The sequence below is a fragment of the Cololabis saira genome, chromosome 10, assembly GCF_033807715.1.
Source record: "Cololabis saira isolate AMF1-May2022 chromosome 10, fColSai1.1, whole genome shotgun sequence".
Lineage (NCBI taxonomy): Eukaryota > Metazoa > Chordata > Actinopteri > Beloniformes > Belonidae > Cololabis > Cololabis saira.
In genome coordinates this window covers 21,385,018-21,404,494 of record NC_084596.1, presented here as the reverse complement: position 1 = coordinate 21,404,494, position 19,477 = coordinate 21,385,018, and the positions used below count along the sequence as shown (strand labels likewise).

Genomic DNA, 19,477 nt, shown 5'->3' with positions numbered 1-19,477 from the left:
TTAACTTGGAAACAACATTCATGTCAAACCTTGTGTTTGTGCCACACAGTACAGTCTTGCCAGCAAGCTTTAAAAAAGTTATGTGTCACCAGAAGGGAGATGAACAGTGAGCATGTCCTTTGTTGCTGTCCAAGAGCATAAGTGGCATGTCCTCATCAGAGATTAATTTTCTATTTGATGCAGGAATTACCAGTGAACTCATTTACAAGTGGCCTATAGGTAAAGTCCTGCACTTTTGTGAAGCATGTACTACACTGCCGTGTGGACAAGACACCGAATTAAGATTGCTCACGTGCAAACCCTATTCATCATCAACAAGCTGAAGATTAGTAGCCACTTTAAAATGATTAACTAGTCGTTCATCATAATATATTGAATAAATTATGAATGATTGTTGGGAGGTTTTCAGGAATTGTTCTTTATTGCATCTGTGCAATGTAATTTCTGCACATGTGCTTTAAAAAAAAAAAAAAACAACACTCCAGGGAGGGCATAGCGGAGAGAAAAGTAGCCTAAGAGAAACATGTTTGTCACATGGCATTAAAATGCAGAGGGACATAAATCAGAGAAGCATAAGAGTGCAAGCATTACCCCTGAGGCTAGCGGCTAAGTTAAGCTAAAGCACTAACCCACTAACCCACATATCACAAAGCCAGCAGTTAGTGTAAAGCGCCGAGCAGTAGTTTGCTGCCAAGCAGCCATGAAGGAGCTGAGGACATTTCTAAGTCCAATATTCTGATGGGCTCGTCTTTAGGGGAAAGAAGTGGAAAGCGAGTGCAGAGACCAAACAGCTGAGATCTGGTCTTGCATGATATTAGTTCCCCACACATTTGCGTGTTGAAGTTTTGACATGTTCATGTTTAAAACACTTGGTGCCACCTGAATGAAGAGCAGTTCATTGGTCCCTTCTGTGAACAGCTGCACACCATTTGGACCCACTTCTTTAGCAGGATTGCTTTTTAATGACACACTGCCGTTCTGTTGTGCTCATCTGTCGCTTCACATCAAAACAGGCAACAGTTCTTTTTCTTTTTTCTTCTTCCTACCACTCAAGAAAACACACCAAGCACAATGTCATTAAACAGAGTGGATAAAAAGGAGAATGAGCAGAGGAAGCGGTGCAGAACTAGATCTGTGTCATTAATAATTCTTGGTGGAGAATCGCGTTCTCAGAGTGCCCGTCTGGTTTCAGATCGTGTAACTTCAGACAACTCAATTGGGGGCAACTACAAAACTACACGCTGCGCGTGCTGAAAAAGCTGAACATGAATGGATCTCTGTCCTGCGGTGAACATGTGGCCGTATGCTGCAGCAGCTGGTTCAAGTCTGACCCGGAGTGTGTGAGCTCGGGTGATACAGACAAACAGTTGGGCTGAGAGAGGGAGGTCAGATGCTCAAGAGAAAAAAGAAAAGAAGAAAAAAAAAAGTGGGTAATTTCTCATCGACAGATCTGCTGGAATGTGGCGCCTGAACAAACTTGCAGTTGGGATATTGACTAAGTATGAATAGGTCCAAGCCAAAGAAAATCCAGGGGCCATATTTGTGTCTGCATGCCACAAAAACATCACATTCAGCAGGGTTGGGAGTCTCGCCATATCACATGTGTCTGCTTTAACTGCAGGATGTGGAAACAGCAAAGTCACGAAAGAGAGACATGCATGTGTAGCCATGCTGTTTGGGAGCTCCTCTGACTATCATAATCTCCCTGTAAATCCGCTCCAGAACGTGATTAGTAGAGTATCAGTCACACTGCCTTATTCTCATAATCATCCCAGACGGCTGCACGTCACCAGATCCCACAATCACCTCTCTTACCTTACATCCTGACTATTAAAGCCTTTTGCCTTTGAATTCCATCTCCATCCATCTCCTCACGATGATCCTTGCTACTTCTAGATCTTATCCTGCTTTTATGGATGACTGTACGTCTGCGGAAACCCTCATGCCCGCTTTTTGCTCATTCTGTTCTTATCCATCTCATCTTTCCTCTTTTCCCTCTAATGTCACTGTACTCACGGTTTTCTCTCCCCTCTCTGTTTCCCTCAGTCTCTACAGTAATAATGACTGGTCCAGTCATCTTGTCAGTGGCTGAGGTTCTGGAGAATCACATTACAGCTGTTGGATATGGAGCTCTGCAGTATCTTCTATGAGCTGATAAGAAGGAAAAACTCTCTGCAATTTTGTGCAGTACAATTTTGGTAGTGACCTCTCAGAGTTTTGCAGCCCCTTGCAAAAATCAGCTCAATCAGAAGACCCTTCAGAACCTCCAGAGACCAATAAGAAAATACTTCAGGCATCATCATCTTGTTCAAGGTAGTAGTGTTACTGGTCATATTTTTCTTTATCGTTCTAAGTAATAACTGTTTAGAAGTGCTATGGGTGTGAAGAGGGGGTGCAACGATTAGACAACGTTGTCGACAAAAATCTATAACAGAAATAAAAATAACCCAACGAATTAAATTGTCGACTGTTGTTGGCAAAAAGAAAATTTAAATAGAGTGAGGCATCAACCTCCGTCCTATCTCTGCTGAGAATTGCATAATGTGAAATAGAAGAGTATAGTGCCAAGCAAAAGAAAAATTGGTGGCGGCCGATGCAACCCTACAGCGACTGGCAGCAAAGTTCATTAAAAGATGGATTTTTGAATGAAGTGTCCATCTTTCTTGTCCATTATTTTTAATTGGCACATTATATAGCCAACCTCGTCAAAATGTAAAAGCTGAGAGATAAATAAGAGCCAATTAATAATTATGACGTTCATGATGCAATTAGTCAACTAATCGTTCAGTATTCGATGGCTAACCAACTATCAGAATAGCAAAATATTCTAATGTCAAAAAAATTCACACACGCGTACATCAAGCTAAAGTAGGGACCTTCAAGATAACAAAATAAAAGGGTTAAACATGTACTTCAACGTGTCCCCTTTTTTACCATGGGCCCCTTGTGGGCCTGTTTTACAGGCAAATGGTTTCTGAAAGTAGAGGATGATATCTATTTGGCCGATTATGGCACCACAAAGCATTCACAAGATCTGCAAACAGGCAGGAAAATCAGCCCCGCCCAGATTTCACCATGTACACGTCACATTACAGTAGCTATTGAAAACAGCAAAGCCCCTCTTTCATGATTTCAGATTCTGTTACAACCAGCATAACAAAATAAGTCAAGGTGGCCTATATTAGACTTGGGTGATGAAAGGTTTCAAGATAAATTTAGTATATCTGGACAAAAGAAATCAGTTCACAGGTAGGTGGAGCAAGAGACATACTTTGAAGTGAGAACACTTAAAAAGATGAAAAATGTATCTTGCATCATTCCAGTGTTGTTCTGTCACACTTATAGCTAAATTAAATTTAAAGCTCTCTCACATCTCATCTTACAAAAGCTACCCTGATCTTGATGTCATATTTGCCTTATTTCTCGCTGCTGAGAGTTGAATGAACGAAGGAATGAGAGCAATGATCCGAGATGGAGCAAAATGCTGATAATGGTGCAGCAGCGGCCGAGCTAGAGTGATGAGAAAAACAAACAGTGTGATAAGCAGACTACGCATCCATAAATCTGTTCTAATACCCCACAGTCGTGCTGCTTCTCCTTCAACAACAATTCTTCAGAAAATAAAAGAAGCAACTACCAGGAGCGCTAAGAATGTCCTCACCAAAGTACTGAGCATGTTTTCTTTTTTAAGTGGAGAGACTAGCATGTTCACAAACACACAATGCAATTATATTGAAATAAACAGCATGTGATACAATATCTGGTGACTGCCTGCTATTCACAAACACTCAAAGAAAATAACAATTATGATTTAATTCTCACTACTTGAGCACTTATTGAGTCATCGGCAGGGCAGACAAGCTAAGTCAGTCTAGAAAATCCATAATGTCTGAACACAAATACTGTAATCTTCCTCTGTTCGGCCACTTTGCAACAAACACAGCACAATTCGGGCTTTTAGTCATTAAAATTTGGGGTATTGACTAATGTTGCCGTTCAGTTTTAATCATGTAATCTGGCACCTCGGTTGTCTTCCTTCTGCAGCAACAAACTGCTGCCTCCTGTGTTTCCATTGATCAGAAGCATTGCAATGGGTTTATTCCTGTAAGCTATTAAAAGCTGTGGCACACTCTGTTTCCCTGAAACTGAACCTGATCTTAGGCATGAATAAAAAATACAATTAAGAAAAACAAAAAAAAAACAAATGGTGCTAAATTAGGTGAATAGGGTGGATGATCAAGGCCTGCAATGCTTTTTTTTCCTGTGAGTAATGGCTCTGAATTTGCTGGCATGTTGTCCTTGTGAGCTTCTTTGCTTTGATTCGTTAATCAAATATTTCTAGAAATCATCCATATATTAAATATACCTGCTTTTGATTACTGAGGGTCATGGTGATATACTGGGGCCTATGCCCACTGTCTCGGGGCGAAAGGTGGGATACAATCTCTATACAGCTCTCCAGTCCATCACAGGGCCACATATAGAAGAAAAAACACACACTCCAACTGCTGTGGGCAATTTAGAATCACCAGTCGGCCAAATTATACACGTTTCGGAACTGCGGGAGGAAACCACCTGGAGAAAACACATGCAAACATGGGAAAATAATGCAAAGTCCACACAGGAAGACTCCTATTGGGATTCAAACCAGGAACAATCTTGCTGTGAGGCAACAGCACTTGCTGAAGCCAAGCCACTGTGATGTCCTAAACCGTTTGCAATGATTATACATTGAGAGGGAAAGTAACTTATAGACCAATGTTATTCCTTGTAATTGAATTGTGGAATTACTTTTACTGCTTTCTAGCAGCAACTAAAAACTGAACCTCTGGCGAACCAAAAAGACCTCGCAGCAATGAATGTTTAAATGGAAGGAGAACCCAGATGCGTTATTATGGATTTGGTGGTCAAAGTGGATTTTGCCTCCCTCAAGTATCTCTCAGAAAAGCTTCTCTACATCTGTCTGTGTTCTCTCTCTCTCCCACATACACAGTTTCATTTTATTTTATTTTGGCGTGTTGGCATGAATGTTTGCATAATACCAGTTTTACCTGATTTCTAATGAGTCAATAGCTTCAGGGTCTGCTGAAAATCAAATATTCAGCCGTGCCAGGCTACTCATTGAAATCTTGTAGAATACAGAGAACATAGAAGGGATGTGTTCAACATTTTCATGTGGACAGCAACCTTCAGTGGACGTTGCTCATTTTCTCTGACAACAAAAGGTGCTCGCTCTCTTTGTCTGTTTGTCTTTCATAAATCCCTGCTTGCCCATCAAGAAAGGCCCCCCAGCATTAAGCTTTTACACATTTTCAACAGTAAAATCTCATCTCACACCACGAAGCCTATATGCGTGCGGAAGTGAGCACTTTGAACACGCTCGATGCTCTCCATATTCTTCCTGATGGTCCGTCTCAGAGAAACACCGTGAAATCCTGTAGGTGGTTCCGTAAATGGAAAATGGATGAACTGACGTCCTGTCAGCAGCTACGTTCTTTGAAGTTATCTTGAGAGTAGTAGATTCCTTTTCGTTCCGATTCAAATATTAGTTTGGCTTCCTGCCATTTTCAAGGAAAAAATATCGAACATAATGCTGAGATGAGGCTTTTGACCTGCTTTAAAAACAGCTCTTGATGTCATGGTTTCCCTTGAGAGCCACGGACTTCTAAGGAAAAGCGTTAAAAGAGGAATTCAAGATGACTGGGTGAGGAAATATCAGATGTAGCAAGCTACAAAGAGAGAGGGGGCTTTTTTAGACCAAAACGCCTGGTGTTGTGAAATCAAATAAGACCCATGAGGTTCTGCAAACGAAGAAGGAGAAAGAGAGAGACAGCCAGAGTCTTGTTGTCACAGCAGACATTTTTTTCCTTCTTGACACGTACGTGTCCATGATGTCTGTGTAAGCATGAGCTTAATAACATCACTGTTAATGAAAAGGACAGCCTCTCTTCTCAGGCATACATGACGACACAACGTGAAAGGTTTCTCAGAACCATTGCTGACAGCTTGGTGGCAAAGACAATAATTTCATGAGACAGTTCAGCTACATGGTACATGTGGCTGCAATCAGCAAGTGTCAAATCCAGAGCAAACCCATCTATTAATGACAGAGACCCCAAAAAAGTGTGTTTGACAGCTGAACCTAGCAGAAATATCACAATCCAACATAGCAATGGAATTAGGCTGAAAAAACCAAAGACTAGTACCTAGAAAATGGAGGAAAAAACCCAACAGGATAACAGGATGCATCATAACTGTGAGTTCACAAAAAAATTAACTTCCACTGTTATGTGGTCAATAATGAAAGTTGTAAATTCTTCCTACCGATGTGCTCAAAATAACTTCCACCATGTCTACTACCAAAGAAAGCTTGCAAAATTAACAGAATTACGCAATAAATTCAACATCTTAAACAAACCTCTGACGTGTGAGGATATGTCGCAACCAGTGAGTTTCCTATTTTAGGATCCACAGCCACTTACGCAAGATGAGATCTTGGCTTGTCGACCACATAGTCGGTGCTAAAGAATCTCTCTACAGTGATAAATGACGATCATGCTGTGATATTAGTGTTCGGGATGCCATTACTTACGATCCAAGCCGTTGATGTACTTCATGGATATCTCACAATGTCCCCACACAGCGCTTACGACGGGATACAGCTTCTTTCCTTTGAGGCCTCGAAATGCTACTCCTAGATACTGTCCATCTACCATAAAGCTTAGTGTTCCTTCATCCATGTCCAGAACCACTAATAGAGAGTCTGGTAAGGTGAATGACTCCTCGGGCTCCAGAAAACAAGGGTATGAGGGTGTCAGGCCGTGGGCCCGGTTCTTACTGTCGTGGTAGAGCCTGTTACGCCCCAGATCCCAGCCCCAGGACTCACAGTCTGAACCCACTAATGCTGTGTAGCCAACAGAATGTAGAGAGGCTTCCCCGGTTGCCACGCCAACCACGGCGTGAGTGCCCCGCTGCCGGATGGGCCAGTGGATTTTCCACACGTGGAGACCACGCGTGTATCCCACCCGTCCCCTGATGCAGTCTGTGCTTTGAGCAACGGGATGGCGGTGAAATGTCAATTTGTCATCATCCTTGATGAAGATGTTAAGTGAGCGGTCTTCAGGGTTCCAGGCGTGACGGATCTGGGTCTCCGGTCCAGCGCATGGCATGTCCAGTAGGAGATCCAACCTGGGAGGCTTGGAAAAATCTGGCCCCCTTAACTCCAGGTGCTGCCGACGATGAGCCGTGGGGCGGTACGACGGGGAGCCGCCGCTCTCGCCGCGGCTATCCACTGATTTAATACTACCAGAAATCTTCTGGCCCATGGCTGCGGTGGAAGGGCTGGCAGAAGGATGGGTTGGTGTAGGGGAGCGTTCGAGCAGGGGGGGGCGCTGCGGTGCGGGGAGCTTGACGTTACCTCATCAATGCGGTGAAGCTGGTGCGAGAGTTCCTTACTGGAGAGTGATGAAGGGAGATGGAGGAGGAAATGATGAATGACTGATGTATGGGCTGCGCTTTCATGCCACAAGTGTCTTCATACAGAGCAGCTGCCAGTCCTGTTGAGAGATGAAACAAGAGAAAATAAAGATATTAATACATAAAATCATAATTCACTGATTACAGTTTCCAGCAGTTAATCAGAGAAGGTACATGATACTAGGGGTGGGCAAAAATATCGATATGGCAATATATCGCGATACTTTTCCAGCCGATTCAATATCGATATTCAAAATTTGAATATCGATTTTTTTTTTTTTTTTAATATTTTTTAGCCCCGATTTTTTTCCCATTATATCACCCAGTGCTCCTACCTAAGTGACAGTCCTGGGCATTGCCACTCTCTATCAACCCTGGGAGGGCCCTGCACTGAGCTCCGGTTTTATTTCACGTTTTATTTCATTTTATAATTTATTTTTTATATAACACAATTGCCTGTCCTTAAAAAATTTAAAATAATGGACAGAGGTTTATTTATTTATGGATTTATATCTATACTGACTGATCACTGTGCCTGTCCTTGGTTTTAGTACCATCTTTCTTGTGTTTATTATCATTTGCCACATAATTAAAGCAACCTCATACTAAATTTAATGTTAATTTCATATGATGTAAATAATATGAAAACCATATACAAATATGTTGTAACTTTAGCTTGTATAGTTATAATAAAACATTGTTTTGACTCAGTTTGTCCCATGAATTGTCACTATAATCTGATGAACGTGCAACTCGGATTTTAAGATCCATCACTATCATCTGATGTACATATATACAACTTGGATTTTAAGATGTGTAATGCATTTTTAAATTTTTCGGTGAACTATGTAGAATATAATAATCGGGATATCGCATAATCGGGATATCACAATGTGTATCGTATCGTGATGCGTATCATATCGTGAGGTCCTTCCCAATACCCACCCCTACATGATACAAACAGAAATGACAGAAAGCGAGAGGGAGAAAGAGACTCACTTAATGAGTGGCACGCTCATGCCAAGTTTTAGCAAAGCTTTTTCTGTGACACGAGTTTTTATTTGATTAAAATGTTAAAAAGTGAACACACAGGCACACATAAATGCGGGCACATTTCCTCAGACTCATCATACCTTCCCCAACTCATTTTCCAATATCAATTCATGCCTCTCTCCCTCCCAACATTCCCCAGATGTGCAGTGTTGCCCACAGCCGAACCTGGCACGCTCTCATTTAGCTAATGTAATTTTAATGAGCCTGAGTCTGCAAAAACATCAACAGGAGAAAAACGACAACAAAAACACCAAGTAATAAGTCTTTGCAGACACCCGACCTTTTGGATGCGAGGTTAACGGCCTTCAGGAACCAACAATAGAGTTGCACGGTTGTTTTTCTCTTTAGAATCCAGGATTATCAGTTAATCTATTATCCAATCCCATTTATATGGACTAAAACTCATCTTTTGTATCACATGTATAGATGATCTGCTTTGTGTCATGGCAGCAGGCCAAGTGTTTTCTGTTATCTACATAAATTTGCTGAATCCGAATAAAGGCAAAAGCCTTTGTGGAGTCGCTACTTCATTTCCAGACTTCCAGCTTGTTTCTCAATTCCTGTAGTGCAGTTTTTCTTTTTTTGTCATTCTCACTTTAATTTCAAAACTGATCTGTTCCAGGAAGGAGAGCTGGTGCTTCCTGTATGCGGGAAATAGAGTCAGTGGCACAAAAGGATGACACAACTCTTGTGAGGGTGCTTTTGATGACTTCACCCATCAGAAGCCACGAGGCAGATTTCTCCTTTTTCTCTCCTTTCTCTCTTTATGTGTGTGTGTGTGTGTGTGTGTGTGTGTGTGTGTGTGTGTGTGTGTGTGTGTGTGTGTGTGTGTGTGTGTGTGTGTGTGTGTGTGTGTGTTGAATTGGTGCTCGTTCTGGTAAATGTCTGACACGTCAACATGATGATATACATTTTATTTGTGTGTCAACACTGCAGCTGACACAGATGTGTTAAAAAGTGCAGGCATAAAAGATGAATGTCTGTGGTGTTGACAATACAACGGGCCGATCCAAAGTTTACAAGAGCATTCCCACCACAGACTGTGGTGGGAATGTTTCCGTCGTACACTCAAAGAAAATGTCCTCTTTTCTTTTTCAAAATGTACTAAAAAGTCTCAAACAAAGCAGTTTCTTTGAAAGGCAGCTATAGTACCAATACAAGAGTCTCAACTTGAGCTTCAACTATTTTTTTTGACGTTCTGTTTCTTTTTCTTCTTTTCCCACACAGTGAATAAGGTCGCTGCAGCTGGCAGTCATCATGGTTAATGCGTGCCACTTCTTAGTTCACCACTCAGCACGAGAGGACTAAGAGTTTGGACACACACGTACAAACACACGTCGGACAGCTGCCACAGTGCATGTCATGCAGGCAGGTACGTGGGTTCGAGCTGGACGCTTCATGGAAGATTCCTGAGTCCCCGCCAAACTGGCCAACTCCAGCGCGTTTCTCAGGTGACCCAGTGTGCCACAGCATGTGGCTGACATTCTGGCATTCTGCCCCGCCATCAAGGAAGCACTTGACTTCTGACCCTGTGCCGTCACGGTCATGGTTGCATAGTAACCTTTCAAGAAGCTGGTGGTGGGCCGGCGCCGCATCTGCTGCTGGGAAAACCAGCAACATGCTTCTGCCATCTGTTGTTTACTTTGCCTCCCTCCCTCCATCTTGCTCTCTCTCCCTCTTGAGCAGCTCTCTCTCTTTCAGATTGCACTCCACTGTACCTCAACTGTACCTTCATTAGGTTCGACAGGTATGGGGTGGATAGAAGTTCACACGGTGAACTTCTATGCACATATGAATATAAATGGCATTTGATCGTATGAGTTAACCGTTATTAACTGAGTGATTGATCTTCACGATGGAGGCGAGAGACCCAAAGAAAGCAAACGATTTCTGCACATGGGATGAAAAGAAGCTGACAAATTACAAGTTTACTAAAAGCCTTGCCAAAAAGCACAAGATGCGAAGGCAGATAGAGGGCAGACAGATTGTTTTGTGCACCTTGTGTGTGGGCTGGCTTCATCTGGCTTCTCCCGCTGCACCAGTACTAACAAGCTCCAGAAAGCTTGTGAAGTAGGTGTGTGCAGCTAGCGTGTAACATTGTATGACAGGAGGACACCGTGTGAGCCCGTCTGCGTGTCTCACAGACTGTGTTTTATTGAAATTTGTCCAGCAAGCTGACGGGGCAGACAGACTTTGAAGTCACACACAGAAATACAGCAGCACACACGGGGAAGGAAATACTCACTCATACTGAAACCCCCCTCTGACAACAGACCAGAAATGTCTGCGGGCTTTTCCACAGAAATCCTGCCAGGTTATCCACAGGATTCAGAGCACTGTGTTTAAATATGAACTCATAATTAGAAGTGATGTTTTCCTTGATTTTTTGTATTTCTTTTCAAGCTCTGGTAAATGCTCTGGTATTTACTTTGTGTATGTAACCTGTAAATCTGTGTATCGGATGGTCAATCAAGGACAACCAGTGACCGTCAGAGCCAAAAAGGACGGGGATAAATAGCTCGTCGGTGATTCAGCCTTCCTGTTTCTTGTTTCATTCATGAATGCCAAGTCTCAAAGTGCGTATGTGTGTACCTGAATCAGCTCAAACAAAGTCATATCCTTGCCACCTGCAGACAATAGCCGGTTTCCAACTATCAGGATTAAACGTGCCAATAGCCTCTGGCATCAATTCGCTCACAGAATAATCAATCCTGTTCCTGCTGTTGAGCTGATAGTATATCTGCGCTACCTCTTTGACATTCCTGTAATGTTCGTGGTGGAAACATCACACCCCAGAGTCTTTAATGAGGTGGAATATCCCAAGTGTGTGGCTCACAAACGATGACAAAAAATATTTTGAGTGAATGAACAGAACCGAATCACTTACTGAAATGATCTGCTCAATTCACGATTCAGCTGATGTCAGTTGAATGTGACTGAACGAACGAGATTGTTTCTCTGAAAACAAATGACTTTGGAGAATAAGTATCCCCACATACCCCGAGCTAACAGCTCGTGTAGTTGAAGGACTGACTGCATGAAAATTGATTACTCACTTACAAAGTCACAAACACAAATATGTCTTAGTTCCTCACAGTTGAAACAGATTTTCTCAATTAACGCAAAATTAGATATTGTTATGCTGGCCCACGACCCAAGAAAGTGCACAGTCTTGTCAGTGCAGCTGCATCAGGATCCGTGCTCCAATCAGTAAACCTATTAAATAAAAAAAAACAACTGAAGTGTATGACTGATTATCACTGCCTTCAACTGCCAGAATCAGGCTCAACAAGTTTAAGAGCAATGCCAAACATTGGATGAGTTATAGAGAGTCAAAAATAATTTAAAACTAGCGTTCATCTCCAACATCCAACGAGGAAAGCTATAATGTTAAGAAGGGTAAGAGGATTCTGGTGTTTTTTAAAGTGAGAGCACTTGCGGAAGCTGGGAATTGTGAGCCGAATCACGAACCTCTCCACCGTGTTTCTGTTTTCAGAGTCTGATCAGGGTTCAAATGAAGTATGGTGAGATTTAGTGAACATATCTTTTTATTGAACGGATTCTAATGATCCGGTACCCTGAAAACGACGGCCTTCCCCATCACAAGGTACAAGCAACACAGAGGGAGCAAATGAGGAAATGATGGGAGACATGCAAATAGTTACTGGAGTTGATGTAAAACTAAATCCACCATATGTATTACAAATGATAACAGCAACTGTAAGTGAAGTAAGTTTGTCCAAAAGAATTTTATGAAAAGAACCATAACATAAACTGGAGAAATGCTGCATTGTAAAAGCCTCCCTCTTACTTTGACACCATCCCTTGGCTCATTAAGCCCCACCTGGAAAATAGCGAGGCCAGAATTCAAAGGCCTGTTGAACCTGTTATGCTTTGAGAGTGACAATGGGAAAACAACTGGCCCGGCCCCCACAGGCTCGTTTTGGTTTGATAGACGAGCTGAGTTTATTTGTATAGCACGTTTCATGTACAAGACAATTCAAGGTGCTTTACATAAAATCTTTTTTTTTTTAAATGCATTAAAAAGTACAGTTTAAAAGCAGAGTAAAAGATAGACAGACTAATGAAAAACAATAAAACAAATGAGATGTGAACAATAAACGTAACAGTGCATTATGGTGGATTACTAAAATGCAGCAGTGAATAAAAAGGTTTTAAACGTTGACTTAAAGCAAATGAGTTTCAGCAGCCCTGATGCATGATGGGAGTTTGTTTCACAGGTGAGAAGCATAAAAGGTGAACGCCGCCTCACCTTGTTTGGCTCTAACTCGGTACAGATAGTAGGCGGGACCCTGACGACCTGAGCGTTTTCATTATAATGGACCAGCAGATATAGGATGTATTTTGGCCCGAGGCCATTCAGAAATGTATAAACCAACAGCAGGATTTTAAAATCTACTCTCCGACAGACAGGAAGCCAGTGTAAAGATCTAAGAACTGGAGTTATATGGTCCACTCTCTTAGTCTTAGTGAGGACAGTAGTCCAGTCTACTGAAGATGAAAGCTGGACAAGTTTTTCTAAGTCCTGCTGAGACATCAGTCCTTTAACCCTCAATGTGTTCTTTAGGTGATAACAGGCCGACTTCACTACTGTCCTAATGTGGCTAAATTAAAAATTCAGGTTCGAACCACTTCCAGATATCTGGCTTTTTATTGGTTCACTATAGCTTCACTGCTTGAAGCTGAGTGTTGACATTTAATCTTTCTTTCTTGGCTCCAAACACTAGAAAGAAATTCTGGCACATCCACTCTTTAATTTGATCAATGTTTGAATTAGATTATAGTCTCCTGGCGAGATGGTTATATAGATTGGTGTCATCTGCATAGTTATGGTACTACATTTTGTTCTTTTTCATACTTTGAGCGAGTGGGAGCAGATAGATGTTAAACAACAGAGGCCCCAGAGTTGAGCTTTGGGAAACTCCACATTATTTTTGTTACCTCAGATTTGTAGTTCCCTAAAGACACAAAATAGAAACAGAAAGTCCCACCCAGTTCTTCAACCAATAGTGGGAAAACAGCTAATGACCGTAAATCAAACAGCTGTTGCCTCACATCATTAATATTGATATAATACACACATTATTTACAATTTGGAAACTATGCTTAATTTTTTTTTTTTTAATCAAATTTACCTCAGTCTGTTCAGTACAAGTCTCCGTTCGGAGGATTGTCTCTCAATCAACCTCCCCCTACGGCTATGTTGATGGCAGAACACCACGTGGAATCAATACTTTAAAAAAAAAGGAAAAAAAGGAAAAAAGATGACCCAGAATATTGTGACTTTGTTCACCATTTGTTAGAAATATTGATTTGCTGGCAGTGTGTTTGATGGTGACTATCCGTGTGGTCAAAGAGAGCAGAAAAGCATTTTTCATCAAGTATGCTAACTTTAGCACAAACTTATCATTGATGGGAAAAGAAGAAAGTGTTACAATTTAATATTCATGCATAAAAACAAAGCAGCTCAACATCAAAATCAGCAGGAGTATTTGACTCAAGGCTACCATGCAAGATTGGGCGCTATTCTTCATCCAACAGTGAGTTTTTTTTTAAAAAAAGAATAGAAAAAAGATGATAGAAACTGAGGTCATGTTTTTAATTAAACTGTTAATGTGACCTTTTGTCGACAACTGTGAGAATATGGGCCTATGAGAATAAATGCTTCCCACCATTGCTGAACGACATTCCTACAATCACGTAACACAGGGAAAGAGGTATGGATCTAAAATTTGACAAATGAATTAATGATTGATAGGATGGATGATCAACAATCTAATTCCACTCACAAAAATACCAGCCCTATAACCCTGTTTTTTCAACTTTTAATTTTTATTTGCCTTCTTAATCCAAATACTGTCATTACTTGGTCTAAACTGCCGATTTCACACGATACTAACATGACCTGACTGGTCTGGAACAAGCCCAGCCTAATGTGAACCTCAACTTTGGTGCTGCATGAGAGAAACTTCACCTCATTCCTACGACTTCTGAACTGTCAATCATCCGGCTGCAACTTCTTCCAACTCTCAGGGGGACATGTGGGCACCGCAGTGTACACAAACTTAGAGCTCGCATGCAACTGGCAAACACAAACACACGTATGATACAGTGTCCCTTCATAGCCACAGCTGTCCTGAATAGGTTAAACAAACTGCCATCCTCTCAACATCGCTGACATTCATTCCTACTGAGGGAATCCCTGTGTAGCTGAGGAACCCAGAGGGAGACATAAACTGTACTGTCTGGCTCCTAACATGACGTCAAACTACAAGCAGACCTTTAGATCGGGACTTTAAACATGTCTCACAGCTGATGAAAAGAAGCAGTGCACTATTAAAGGAACTTCTGGACTTATTAGACAGTTGTAGGAGGAGATATCAGAATCCTTTCATCACCATCTCCCTTTGAAGGTTCGACTTCTGCTGACAGTCTCCTCACACAGCTCTTTTCACCAAACTCTGTGCCTTTCCTACATTTCAGCTATTTCTTAACATTCTTTCCTTGTTGCTTATACATGCTTTTTTCTGCCATTGTGGAGACTACCACAAAAGTACCAGTTGGTACATCTTATCTCAGGCCTGCCACAAAACGGCTGAGTCTAGCATGCTGCAATAAGTCCAAGCCAGCATTCAGGGAAGAAAGAAGAAAATCTGAGAAACACACAACACAAGCAAACTCACACAAAGCTGCAAACGCTCACCAACTGTCACAAACCCACTCACACATAAATGAAATTATGCATGTATCATGGTGGTTGTCAGCTGCATTTGGAGAAATTTCCCTGATGTGTAACTTTCCATGTGCTCCCAAAGCAGAATTCATTCACTTTCACTTCCATCACTGTCTGAACACTTTTCAGAGTAACTCGGTGATTGATGTCTCCCTAATGAATCATGTTCCCATTCCCACATCTCCTCTTTAGTACGTATTTAACTGCTCTTCTCTTGAAAAACCAAAAATCCAATAAAAACTCCCGAACCTAAAATACTGAAGTGAATCGCTGCTGATCAAGGAACTGAAAGAGGGCCATTACCTAAAATATTCAAGTAAGCGTGTTTTAATAGACCGCAGGAAAACACACACACACACACACACACACACACACACACACACACACACACACACACACACACACACACACACACACACACACACACACACACACACACACACACACACACACACACACACACACACACACACACACACACACACACACACACACACACACACACAAAGATGCACATTCATCCCCAAAGTCTGAGAACATTTTCCCATATTTCTGTGCCGTGACACCTGAAAATCCATGGTGTCCGAAGGGCGCTATGTTATTGCTACAGTGACTGAGCATTCCCTTAAATCAAAATAGGCAAAACCTGCTCATCTGTCTCACACAAACATGGATATGCACACACACACTGACGCATACGTGCACCCACAGGGCCTTGGCGATGTCATCTATAATGCTCTCAGGGATCGCGGTGGCAGATTCACAACCTCAGCAGTAATGAAACTGAATCAAAGTCTGCCTGGATGTGACGCATCACTGCTGCTGCCTCACTCATTCAACACGAAACCACTCACACAGGTGTGATAAAATGTGTCTCACCCACACAGATTCAACACAACTGAGAAATTTTGAACTCTTGCATGATGAGATGAGGATCTCCAACAGCGCTTGGGTCACACACTTCCTCTTGTCTCACTAGGTGGTTTTACACACGTCAGAGCTGAGAGTGAAATTGTTGATAAATTACTATCCAAACTTAACACTTGTTAAATCATTCATGCTTAATCTTCCAAATGCAACATCTATAAATCACCACAGCAGCATAAGGAAAGAGTATTTCTAAGACTTAAAATGCTTAAAAATAAAGACTGTGCAGCGTGAAAGCAGACAGTCATCATATCAACTTTCTTTGGAAGTGAATGACGTAAACTCATCACTGCCATTCATCTGCTGTACTTACCCGCAGGGAAGTTTCAAGTCTTTGCCACATTTTAACCGTTTTTATGCCAAAAAACTGTTCTGCTTGAGTTGTTTTTACTTCATGCGTTGATAACTTTGATAAATGACTGAGCCTGAACGGCTTTCACAGCTGACACCCTTACGGTTGCATCGTCTGAGGTTGATTATGGCTACATCCTTGACAGTAAGGGTTTACTCACTTCAGAGACTACATGTAGCAAGCTTTGACTTGCACTGAGGCATTTGTTTCAAGGTATCAACGTTCACAACAAATTATTTGATCACATCAGTCAAGGGAGATAACACTCATTCAGATCATAGATTCTGATCATCATCTATAACATAATCCAATTTTTTTTTGTCGTCACATCCCAACCCCTACATGTAGCCTACTGAAGTGCTAAACTCCTCAAAGGGGAGTTTCCAGTTCTCCCCAATATCCAATCAAACAATAACTGAATTATCAAACAAAAGTTTGATTCATTCTTGGCCAGGCAAAGGTAAAATGTAAGTCGTTTTTTTGACTGTTTCAGGACTTTTGATAAAGAAAAGTGTATCCACACAAACCTTAAAACTTATACACCAGGACAGAAAGCATGATGCTGAATAAAAAAAAAAACTGAAAAAAAAACCTCTTCAGTTCTCAAATTGCTATCAGGAAAAGAGAAACGGTAAGTGAAACTGAATCTTAAAGTAGAACCGAAATAAGCGAGGAAGTAAACAGCAGTAACTAACTTTAAAAAGCGGGCCGTGATAGAAATTGATAGAGAAAGCAAATGACAACAAACAGCAGCAGAAATGGGAAGATACACAGACTGAAACTGAGGCCAGCAGCTGGCAAAACAAAGGGATAAAGTCAGAAAGGAGGAGAGCTGCCATCGCCATCCCACAACAGGGCCATGCCAGCCCATAGACTAAACACTGCACTGTGAGAAAAGCTGCTGCAGACGGCACAGAGCACACACTCGCACCAGAGGTGCCTGTAACACACACAAAAGCAGTGTTTTTAAAAATAGAAAGCGGGATCTGTCCTATTATTGTATGTGAGCAGCAGATTAAATAAAGGGGTAGCTTATCCCAGAACTCTCTCCTGAACAAAGGCACACACACACACACACACACACACACACACACACACACACACACACACACACACACACCAGACACACACCAGACACACACACACACACACACACACACACACACACACACACCAGACACACACATACACATACACATACACACACACACACGGGGGTATCCTAGCGGGCCACCTGAGGCCTCCAGGAGGCCATTAGGAAAATGAACCCATTATGACCTGACATGTGTGTGCATTTACCTCTCAAGCCTGGAGCACATCCACATTTCAGGCAGAAGGACAAAGTAAATACATGCTGAAGGGTTTTAGGCTCTCCAATGGTTTTCATTTAGGTTTTACTGGAAAGTTTGAAGTTTTACAGAAAACCCTCGTGTTTTTTAATTGATCCGTATACAAGACCTTAGGTCTGAATGGGTGAGAGGGAAGAGAAGAAGGGGAGGAAAGGAGGGAGATGGAGGAGACACAGTACATCAGCAGGTTGACAGCAGAAGCAGGCTGATCCTCTCTAATGTAAACATAATAAAAAGCAGTCAGTCTGCCACTTTAACCCACAGAAAGTGCCCATCAGTGGAAACAACTGAGACAAAAGGCTGATTTATGGTTCCGCGTTACACCAACGCAGAGCCTACGGCGACGCGTAGCGTACGGTGCGCGTCGCCGCGTACCCTACGCCGTAGGCTCTGCGTCGATTTAACGCAGATCCATAAATCAGGCTACAGAGGACGTCCCGCACAGCGGAGCAGCTGTCCCGGGCTCTCCGGCGAGGACGCGCCACCGCTCGGGCTGCTTACGGGTCTGCGGGGCTCCCTACGGGTCTGCGGGGCTCCCGGGCCGTCCGGCTGCGTGTGCCCGCTCGGTCCGAGCCCAGGTCCGCATTCACCGAGCTCAAGTCCTCCAGCCCGCTGTCAGAACCGAGGAACCCCAGGACGGCACCGCCAGAGGAGACCGGCATCCGGCGAATAAGTGAAACAGAAAGAGGGAGAGTCTCTTTCTCTCTCTCTCTCTCTTCACCTCTTACTCCTCCCTCCCTCGTTACCTCCCTCTTTCCCCTCCCTGGACTTTATCTTGCCCCAAGGCTATCACTTCTTCTTCCTCACCACCACCACCACCACCCTCCTCCTCCTCCTCCTCCTCTAACTTGTGCTGAACTCCGCTGAGCGTTTCCATGGTAACGCCGCCACAACAGGCTCCGAACCTCCCTGTTAGCCCCACAGAACCACTGTCAGCTCTGTCTATATATATATATATATATATATATATATATATATATATATATATATATAAAAATTATAAATTATTATTATTATTAATATTATAAATATATAAATTACTTTTAAAATACTTCATAGATGCTATCCAGTCAAGACCAATCTTGTTAAATAAAAGATAAACATTGACACACTCTGTTCTTTTTGTGGTGGATTGTGGTTTGTGGTGGTGTGGATGAAACAATATCTCACTTATTCCGGAATTGCACATGTACACATATTCTCTGGATTGACCTTAATAATTTTATAAATGCTAAAGTTGATTCTTCCTTTAAGTTGAGCATTCAACATGTACTATTTGGTGTATCAAAAAATGATATGACAAGCCCAGACAAAGTATATTTGATCAACCTTCTCTTAATTATTGCTAAATATCATATTCACTGTACTAAATTTGCTAGCCAACGTCCAAATATAATTGTTCTCAAAGCTATATTGATATCATATTCAGACAGTCTTAAACAGAGCAAGCCCAAAGCGGTTAAAACGAGAAGCTTATGTAAAAAATATAATATTTCCTGATTTTTTTTTTTTTTTTTCTCCTTAAACATCGAGCCTTCTATTTTATTTTGATATATAATTTACTGT

General features: G+C 42.0%; 1 protein-coding gene across 2 annotated transcripts in view; it reads right to left on the bottom strand.

Annotated features, from left to right (window-relative positions):
• The window catches only part of LOC133452589 (SPRY domain-containing SOCS box protein 4-like), a 72,631-nt gene that overhangs the window by 23,134 nt on the left and 30,020 nt on the right, over nt 1-19,477 (bottom strand). The window contains exons 1-2 of one of the 2 annotated variants that reach the window (XM_061732003.1): nt 18,413-18,566; nt 6,593-7,556 (exon numbers count right to left, since the gene is read on the bottom strand). In XM_061732003.1, the coding sequence (XP_061587987.1) occupies nt 6,593-7,325 (733 nt within the window). In that variant the 5' untranslated portion in view covers nt 7,326-7,556; nt 18,413-18,566. Of the gene's footprint in view, nt 1-6,592; nt 7,557-18,412; nt 18,567-19,477 lie in introns of those variants that run through there. The other variant, XM_061732002.1, reaches the window with a different exon arrangement.